General features: G+C 37.1%; 1 protein-coding gene and 1 long non-coding RNA gene across 2 annotated transcripts in view; one reads left to right on the forward strand and one right to left on the reverse strand.

Moving 5' to 3' along the window:
- The window catches only part of LOC130598269 (uncharacterized), a 471,069-nt gene that overhangs the window by 107,976 nt on the left and 352,937 nt on the right, over positions 1–10,156 (reverse strand). The gene's annotated exons all lie outside the window — the stretch shown is intronic.
- On the forward strand, positions 1,429–8,416 carry GNPDA2 (glucosamine-6-phosphate deaminase 2). The gene is made up of 6 exons (XM_057407509.1): positions 1,429–1,887; positions 2,197–2,294; positions 2,785–2,967; positions 3,309–3,493; positions 3,589–3,763; positions 7,385–8,416. The coding sequence occupies exons 1-6, from the start codon at positions 1,760–1,762 to the stop codon at positions 7,441–7,443; spliced, it is 828 nt and encodes a 275-aa protein (XP_057263492.1). The 5' UTR covers positions 1,429–1,759; the 3' UTR covers positions 7,444–8,416.

Raw genomic sequence — 10,156 nt, forward strand, 5'->3', positions numbered from 1 at the left:
GGCATCCCGCCTCTAAGCGCGGCGCCGCCCCACCCCTCCGAGGCTATTTCCTGTCCTGGCCAAACCCAGGTGCTTCCGGGTTGCGGAGGGAGCTGTAGGCTGCGGTGCTGGCGGGCGGGCGGTGGTCCCGGTTCTCCCTCCCGGCACAGCTGTGTGCCGCTCCTCTGTTACTTCTGCCTGCTGCGCCTCTCCTGGAGGTGAGCGGCGCCGGGCAGGGTCGTGCTCCTCGGCAGGGTGAGGCTGGGCACTACTGTTCGCTGTACGGGTGCAGCAGCGGCCGCAGGCCCCGGGCGGGGGTGAGTGGGGGGAGACTGCGTGTCTGAGAGGGAGGAGATGGGGGTCTGGCAGTAAGTCTCTCAACCACTGTAGACTCAACATCCTTCTGGACAAGTGCTTTCAGCTGAAAACCCGCGGTTGTCCTGGTGCTGCTAGAGCGTCGCTATGTTCTAAGGGTAAAATTGTTAAAGTTTGACTGGGCAGCCCTAAAGCCGCTTTATCTCTTCCGTTTTTCTGTCCTCCTCAAGGAAATGTGTTAACTCTTTCAGTGTCTGAAATAGCATTTTCTCTGCAAAGGTGAGTTGGACTTGTCATTGCTCTCCTGTCCAGGGAGAGAAAGCAGCATAATCAGCACAGGGTGGTGTTCACTTCCTTCCTTCTTTGGGGGGAACAAACAGATGTGACCCTGTTAACCTTTACTGCACTTTAATTCATGCTGCTTTTGAAACTTCATTTTGAGTCAGCAAAGACTGGTGTGTGCTAGTGCTGATTTGGCACTTAGCTGGCCTTATGCTTCTGACAGCTATGTTGTTTCCTGGCTAATACCAAGCATGCCTGCTCACATTAGGGAAGTGTAAATACATTGCAAGTTGGACAGAGAGTCTTAGTCTTTCTGACAATTACCTGACTCTGTTAAGCAGAAACTCATGGAAAATGAGGTTCACTTAAATGCAAGAGATGCTTATGTACTTTTAACAGTCAAGCTTGTTCTCTAGATATTTATCTTGGCAATTATATGGCTGTACTCAAAATCAGAGCCTATCAAGAGTGACTGACTTCTGTTTAAAGTTATACTGAAAAGGGAAAATGTGACCTTAACGATCTCATAGCTATTTTTTCCTGTGAATTTTAAAGATTTCAAATATCTCTATTGCTTTAACACTTTTTGTTTTTGCAGATTAATAAGCTTCCTGGAGCATTGTTACAGAGCATTAATGGGAATGAAAGGAGTTTTTATTGTTCTCTTAGAATTATGAGTTTTAAATATAGAAGCATGTGGTTATTCTGGGCCTTGTTTTTGAAGGTTTAGGCATGCAGCTGGTCATAAGAAACAGGAGTTAATGTCAGTGTTTGTTTACTTATTTGCTTTTATTTCAAACAGAGTTTGTCCTCCCCTAAGAGAAACTGCTAGTTAAAAAACTGGTGTTTAAAACTGCTTGTTCTCATTTCGGTTTAGCTTTTTCCTATAAGCTAGTTTAAATTGGTCTGTGAATTTTAATAAATGTTTTGATTGTAATCTGTCACTTGGATTCTGTAGCTTTTCTTCTGATTGTCCAGAGTCCAGCTTGATCTAGGATTGTAAGAATGCTTATGCAAGGAAAAGATTCTTTATTTAGCACTTTAAGTCATCAATATAAAAGGTCCTTTTGTATCTCTTCTGTAATCTAAGTTTTACAACTATTCATATGGTGCTTATTTTTAAAACTTTGACATTTTCTTCAGGTTAAAGTTTATTTTATCATAGAAGTTCCTCAGTGCCATAATGAGGCTAGTAATTCTTGAAGATTATGATCAGGCTAGTGAATGGGCAGCAAAATACATCTGTAATCGTATTATCCAGTTCAAGCCAAGTCAAGGAAGATATTTCACGCTTGGTCTACCAACAGGCAAGTTTTATTCAAAGCCTATGTAAATGATTAAACCTAGAACGATGGTTGTATCATTGCTAACAGATGTAGAATTAAAAAAAAAACCACAAGTATACTTTTGGTAATACTCCAACGTACGTCTTTTTAAATACAGATTTGATTTGTTTAAAAAGTTGAAGTTTGAGAAACTGAGAAATATTAAATGAGAAATAAGAGATTTCATATAATGTTGAAAAGCCTTGTAGCAAAATTTAACTATAAAGAGTTTTAAATACACTCAAAATGTTGTGTGGATACATAGAACAATAGAAACGTTTTCTTTAACAGGGAGTACTCCTCTGGGATGCTACAAAAAGCTGATAGAATATCACAAAAAAGGAGATCTGTCTTTCAAATATGTAAAGACTTTCAACATGGATGAATATGTAGGTAAGATGTGCTAATTATTTCAGAACACACTATACTGGTAACTTTCTTCCATTATTAAAACTTAAATACTTCGTCAAAGCACAAGGTCAGTCTAGTATGTTTGCACTCCTATGTTAGACTTCTGTCTGTGGGGTCACGTTTAGCATTTTTCCCTATTCCTTTATCCACTAAAATGCAAATAGCAAACAAGTAGATCCTAGACTAAAATCATTGCTTTACAATACTTCTGTAGAAAGTATGTTGTCATGTAATGTTGTGGCTGTATTTCTTTTGAAGACTACACTGTGATAAGATGTATGAGAATGGAATGTAAGCCAATTGCCCTGTGCATGCCTAGAATTTTTTTTTTTTCTGAATATAATTTCAAATACTGTTTCATCTGACCTGCTTAGGTTTGACTTGTGTGCCCTACATTGGTTACACATAGACTAGAATTAAGGCTGTTTGGTTAAGTCTTGTAATATGCTAATTTCGCACTAAATGATTTCAGGGCTTCCCAGAAACCATCCAGAGAGCTATCATTCCTACATGTGGAATAACTTCTTTAAACATATTGACATAGATCCAAATAACGCTCATATCCTTGATGGGAATGCTCCAGACTTACAGGCGGAATGTGATGCATTTGAAAAGAAAATTGAAGAAGCGGGGGGGATTGATCTGTTTGTTGGAGGTATGAGGAAATGCTCTGTAGCTAGGTTTCAAATGAGTATACTGACTCTTTAATCACTATTTTCATGATTTAGCTAAACTTATTTTTTTTCAGTTGTGATGTAAGAAAATTCTGTGATTAACAAAGAACCAGTACGGATTCCGTAAGAGTATGGTTGGTGTCCAAGTTTCTAATAACTGAATTTCAAATAAGTTTTGACTGGTTTTGTTTACTTTTTTGTAAAAAAATGGGGAACCAAAAGGAAAGATTCAGTCTGAAAGCTTTTTTAATCATTTACAATGTTTGAGGATATTTGTTGACTCACAGGTCTGGAATGATTTACTTTTTTTAACTTTGAAAAGGCATTGGTCCAGATGGCCACATTGCATTCAATGAACCCGGATCAAGTTTGTCTTCAAGAACAAGATTAAAGACTTTAGCAATGGACACCATTTTGGCAAATGCTAAATACTTTGATGGAGACTTATCTAAAGTACCAACTATGGCGCTAACAGTTGGTGTGGGTACAGTGATGGATGCTAGAGAAGTAAGACCTTATTTAGTTCTAGTTGCATGTGTCTGTTTTAAAGACTAATTGGTATTGATACTGGGATTGAAAGTAAAGAGACCTTTGTTTTGCAGGTGATGATTCTTATAACAGGTGCACATAAGGCATTTGCTTTGTACAAAGCAATTGAAGAAGGAGTCAATCATATGTGGACGGTTTCTGCTTTCCAGCAGCACCCTCGTACTATCTTCGTATGTGATGAAGATGCTACTTTAGAACTAAGAGTTAAAACTGTAAAGTACTTTAAAGGTGAGCACTAAATCAGAAGTTACACATATCTTTCAGAAAAACTTACATTGCTTTAAGTGTGAGCTTTCCAACACTTTACAGTAGCTAATGTCTAATGTTATATATTAAAAATGATGTTAACTTATTTCTTGTGAATGGTAAGGTGCTAGGAAGCAGAACTTGAGTTCCTTACATTCCTGACAAATCTACTTCAAAAGCGTTTCCTTTGCTTCCCATTTGCAATGATAGCTTAGTCATCTCTAACAGTTTGTAGATCACCAGCAGTCTGGTGTTCCAGAATAGTTGTCTTAAATATACTGGAAAGTTTCACTCAAAGAAAACTTGATACATTTTAATCCTGATCTGTTTTCATGCTGCTGTTGCTATGTGCTGTAATGTGCTGTCGAGTAAACTTAAAATGTGTGATGCCAACTTTGAAGCCACCTGAGGACACTTTTCATCCAGTGCAACCGGCGTAACAGTCTATAGTGACTCTGAATATATTGCACCTTTCTGCTGTGCTTTTATATTGGCAGTAAGCATATTAAGGCAGACTTAATTGAGATTTTTGATAGTCACTGAGACTTCCTGGATGTGAATTACATTCATTGTAGAAGCTGAAAAGTAGTTTTCTCCTAGCTGTGTTAGCACAGTAAATGCAATTGAGTAAATCTGTATATCTTTCTCATTGGCATGGATACCTACAGTAGCTGAGGCATCTGAGATCAAGATTGTAATTTAGGAAGTTACACTTTAGATCATTACTTCACCAGTACCCATATATGTAGTAGATTGCAATTCTGTCATTACTGTGACTTTTATCCTCATATCACTGTGGCCAGCTTGTTAATTTTTGGTTCTTTCAGTATGCTGTTCTCTGCTGTGTACTGGGGGGTGTGTTGGTCTCTACCTGTATCACACTGCTAGGTAATATTTGTAGCTTTCTTTAACTGCGTGGATAATTTTTAAACGCTATCCTGTATTTCATATAAACAGTAGCTTTGCTTGAGGAAGATATAAACCTAATGTAGAATTAATAGGTATGAATGACACTGAACACTGCTTTAAAAACATCAAGGGCTACAGTATATGAATGTGTGCTATGTGTCACACTCTATTTAATTACCCTATAATACACAGCAATAGAATTCTTAAAAAGATTCTTTAAACTTGCTTAAATTTACCTGCCCTCAAATCGGTGAGATTCCTCCCTTTTAAGATGGAGGAGAAATCTGTGTGAGTCAAATTCAGAATTATTTTTGAATCTTGATCTTCAGGTTAGACTTCTTAGTTCTTAATACTGCTCATTGTGGTAGCTATTTACCACGTTTTTTTCACCATTCAGAAAAATCTTAAGGTACTGTATGAAACTTCTGATTTTATTTTTTTGATAAGTAAGTACCACACTGGCTGGTAATGAGGATAACTCTTACTTTCCTTCACTTTTTTCTAACTTTCTGAAAGCCCTCCTAGAGGCTAAAATTATCAAGTGTACTTACATGTTCTTACTAGAAAAGGGAAAGATAACTTCCTTGCAGAATGAAGCAGAAAATGAGTCTTGAATTTACTAATTAGTCTGCAGAAAAGTCAGTCCATATCCACAAGTATGGATAGTCCATACTTTCGCATGCTCGTCTTAAAACTGTATGCAGAAATCTGTTTATTCAAAGCATACTTGAGACTTTGAAATAGTTCTTTTGGCATCTATCAAGTAAGGACCAGTGCATATGTTTAAAAAACCCTTTTGTTTCTTTTTCCTGAAACAATTTCATTAGCAGGATTTAAATATCCTTCATTAAATATGGCAGAGGCATTACTTTGTAAGCATTTTTCATGCATGCAGGAAGTGCATAATTATCTCCTTTTCATTTCCCTTTTTTAGAAGAGGAAAAACACTGGTAGTAAGTAAGATGCTTTCAGGTTCAAAATGTGGCTGTAGCTTGAGTAGTGTGTGCAGCTGTTACTCTTTCAGTACAAATGGCTTTTGTATTGAATGTATACTTAATATTTTCTCACTGTTAAACTCAACTGAAAATGTTAGACTTGATCTTTCCATGTACATCAGCCCAGTAGTTATCCTTCGTGAAATCTAAGAAACTTTTTTTATGTTGCCTTCTGAGGTTTGAGGGGTTTTGCACAAATAACTGAAGCCAAGTCATTATCTCCAGAGACAATATGAGCTGGGTTCTTGAGTCAGTTACAGGTGGCTGTGTAGTATGGCTGAACATGTCAGAAAGTGGGTAAGGAATTAGAAACATCTGTTTTATATCCAGTAATCACACACTAATTATAAATAGATGCTGTATAAAATGCCTTTTGCTGTGGTCATATACTGTAATGGCCTCAGATTGTATAGTTACTCAAATTTTAGACATTTCTGGAGTGACACTGACTTTGCTGCCAGATGCATTATGTAGCAAAAGGTATTTGAATACTCATCGCCATAATCACTAAAATGTGCACTACTGTCAGACTTTTATAGATTTTTAAGAAAATTTCTCTTTTAATGTCACGTGTTACTTCCATTTGTAACTTTATAAGTTAATCTTTAGTTTAGTTTGGGGCCTATAGGGATGCTGGGGAGGCACTCTTCATTAGAGACTGTAGAGACAGGACAAGGGGTAACAGGTTAAAACTTAAACGGGGAAGTTTAGGTTGGATATAAGAAGGAAATTCTTTCCTGTTAGAGTGGTGAGGCACTGGAATGGGTTGCCCAGGGAGGTTGTGAATGCTCCATCCCTGGCAGTGTTCAAGGCCAGGTTGGACGAGGCCTTGGGTGATATGATTTAGCGTAAGGTGTCCCTGCCCATGGCAGGGGGGTTGGAACTTGATGATCTTAAGGTCCTTTCCAACCCTAACGATTCTATGATTCTATGAAAATGGACTTTCACTTTGCAGATTGTGAACACTGATCAGTTACTGTTACTAGTTGTTCAGGTGAAATGAGGTTACAAATATACCAGAGTGCGAATGTCAGACCTACCTACATGTAGGTGACTTTTTTACTAAATTGTAAGAAAGTAAAGAAAGAAGCACTTTTTTTTATTGCCCTTTTGTCATCATTTTCAAAAAGCAAGTACCTGAATAGAAGGGGAAAAAAAAAAAAACCTCCTCTAATCACAACTACGGATGACTTGTATATGATCAAACCCAGCCCAGCTAGAATAGAAAGCAGTTGAACTGGCCATAAGTAAATGGTTAATTACAAAGACGGTAATGGTGCAATGCTAGAACACTGCAGTTCAAGCTGTAAAAGTATCAGTATATGTACAATTTGAATTTTATGCCAAATTGAGGGAACTTTATGTTGCTGTTATGCAATCTTTAACACAAAAGAAAGATGGGTGGATTTCATGTATTCACTTGGCAGTGTTCCAGATCTACTTTTTGATGGGTCTTTTCTCGGAGAATTCTCTCATACCTGCTCACTTTATACTGAAGTTTTCATCAGTATTCAAGTGATACAGGAATATATATATATATGTATTGTCTTTAACTTTTGAACTACTTTAGCCATTATTCTCTTCAGTGAAGTATTTAAAACGTGTACTTCAAAGCAAACTCCAAATAAAAATGTGGATAGAAGGATATGTTGAAAAAGTATAACTAATGTAAAGCTGGCATTGTTGCTTTCCCCCCAAGGTTTAATGCATGTGCACAATAAGCTTGTGGACCCACTGTACAGTATGAAAGAAAACTGAAAGAAGAGTTGAAGAGGAACTCCATGTGGGTCAACAGCAGCAGTTTTAGGTAGCAGATGAGTTCACTGCTATGCAATATGCTGAAAACTGTTTAAAATGGGGAATCCTAGGTACTGTATTTTTTTAAAAGGTCCAATATCTGTACATTTACATTCCGTTTGCTGTGTTGTGCATTTTGCTTTAACATCTGGAGCTCTGTTGTTGACTGGTACGTAACTAAATGGAAAAGAACAAACCTGTGGGAAGACTGCATGTTATGTAGGGGGAGAAAAGCAGAGCACTTATTCTAGCACAGCAATGTAACGCGTTTGCCTTGTGTTAGAGAAGATGATATGTTTCTAAGCATTTGTAGTTTTTGGCTTGATTAGTGTAACTACATTTTTCATTTGTGTCTCTAGGCAGAATGTTTTTGGCCTTTATGGACTTGTAATAGTTGTACAATTTCTACTATGAAATGTTCTGTTTACATATATCTAATGTACACGGAGCTTTTGCACTTGGTTGCCTTAAGTATCTAACAGTTTTTGGGCATCTCAAGTCCTGTTCTACAATTCAGGCAAATAAAAACACAAAAACCAGTGCCTAAAACTGCACTAAATTCTTGAAAATTATAACTTATTCCACAGATAAAAATATTAAACTTCTGCCATAGCACTTTTTCCTCTCATGTATTTCAAATTACTTTAGCATTTTTATATTTTTGGTAATTGAGCTTTATACATGAAGAAATGTTCCTATCTGGAGGTACCTGTTTAATTGTACTATTGATGTTACTATTAAATGCCTGAAAAGAGGTCAGTTTACAGGAATATAATGTCTGCAAGTTCAATACCTGATCATTTGAAGTTAACTGTTAATCACTTTGCAATAGTTACCTCTCATTGTATCATTACAAACATTAAGCTCTTACAAGGAATGTTATTTCCTACTTTGAATATAAGTAAAACTTAAATATAAATCCTTAATTTCAAAATTGTTTTGTTTTGAATATAAATTCAGACATGAATAAATATACCAGGGTTTTATGGAGAGGTTAGGAATTTTGTGCTGCCTTCCACCTTAAGGAGGAGTTTATTAAGACTTTTTGTAGGGGAACAGAGGAAGCAGGCTCTTGTGTACTTATTGGGAAAAGGTGAAACAAAGCATCACTTCTACATTTTAACTTTTCACCTAGATGGTGGCCTTTTACAACCCAGGTTACATCCTCAGGGATGTGGCAGAGTGCTGGAGGGTTTTCAAGATGTGCTTGGACAGGGTGCTAGGGAATCTCACTCAGACTCATCTTTCCTATGAAGGGTCTTTTAAGGTGCCTTCAAGCCTGGACTGTTTTATGATTCTGTAAAATTACAGAAGGATGGAAGAGTCCAGTGTAGGAAGCCAGGCCTAGTGTTTCAGTTCTTAACAGTAGATTGAAGAAGCACAGATTTAAAACAGGCTTTCAGGTTTAAGACTCAACTTTTGCACTTGCATTCTTGAAGCATGGTGCAACATTGGGGGGTAGCAGTAACTGACTTTAACAAGACTGTTTCAGAAGAATGCTGTTAGATGTGGCATATAACCCACAAAATGCATTGTTAGGTTTGTCATTCTTAGTGTTCACAGTTAAGACTTTATATAATATCTGTGCTACAAGAAATGAGACTAAAAATAATCCTGAGTTCAGGTTGCTATTAAAGAAATTCAAGTATGTTTTTGTCTTACTGATCATGATCCACCTTGTGCCAAAACTGGGAATGCTGTTGAGGAAACAATGTAATTTAGGGTTAAACATGAGTGTAAATCTGTAGCTTTTATATCCCTCTACTTGTAAAAGCTTTTCTTCCTTGCAACTCCTTGTTTTTGTTTTTTATTCCAAAGCACCTTTCACTTATCTGTCATCCTAGGCAACTGTTCCAACTTGTCTTTTGTGCTCTCTCAAGACATAGGAGACAACTGAATGGGCATCTCTTTTCCTTTTGTAATTACTGTAACTTCTGTGAAGCACAGGCCCACGTATATACTGGTACCTGTACTCATCTGAGTAGAATTAAGGCTGTTTCTGCCTCTTTCCATGAATAGTCTTCATTCCTCCAGTTTATTTCTCTTGTTAAACAGAATTCTATTGTAGGCTTTCTAAACCCAGTTTCAGTGTTTGTGGGTTTTGTTGGGGGCTCTTCTGTGCTTTTTTTTGTTTTTTCCTAGTACCCTGGTTTTATCATTTCAGACCTTAAGATACTTCCAGTTACTTTCTTATGGAATACCAGTTCTTCAATGACAGTACTTTCCCAATTTGTCAACTACTAAAAATAAGTCAATCCTGTAAATCAGATAAAGTTTTACCTGTTACCCTGCAGTCCGTCATTAAAACCCAAATGGCAAAAGCATTTAAGTTTGTAAAGTAAGTCTTAAGTTACTGGATCTTGGACAAATGAGTAAGTTTTAACAGCCTGTCACATCTGCCCCACCTGACTAAATGGAATAACGTTATTTTTTGTCAAAAGCTAAATTACCAGTTCATTTAAGTCCTTGCTCTCAAACCAGACATCATGTATAAATCCTCTCAAAACTAGACTAGAAACTTGTATTTTTTTTTCTGCTTCAGATGCCTTGAACAAGGCTAAAAGGCTGAGTTCTTCCATTGTCAAGGCAGCTTTATCCATGCATGTCACTTTCATTTAATTAGGTAACATATCTGATGTGTCATACTCAGTGACTTTATGGAAGATTTTATGTT

This window comes from Pezoporus wallicus, unplaced genomic scaffold (assembly GCF_028554395.1).
Source record: "Pezoporus wallicus isolate ANWC-B61680 ecotype Strahan unplaced genomic scaffold, APGP_CSIRO_Pwel_v1 contig_2492, whole genome shotgun sequence".
Taxonomy (NCBI): Eukaryota; Metazoa; Chordata; class Aves; order Psittaciformes; family Psittacidae; genus Pezoporus; species Pezoporus wallicus.

Excerpts from the sequence above, each read along its gene's own strand:
- GNPDA2 (XM_057407509.1), top strand. The coding sequence starts at position 1,760 with ATGAGGCTAGTAATTCTTGAAGATTATGATCAGGCTAGTGAATGGGCA. Across the intron at positions 1,888-2,196 it reads CTTGGTCTACCAACAGGCAA|TACTCCTCTGGGATGCTACA; the intron begins GTTTTATTCAAA and ends TTTAACAGGGAG. Across the intron at positions 3,764-7,384 it reads AACTGTAAAGTACTTTAAAG|GTTTAATGCATGTGCACAAT; the intron begins GTGAGCACTAAA and ends TTTCCCCCCAAG.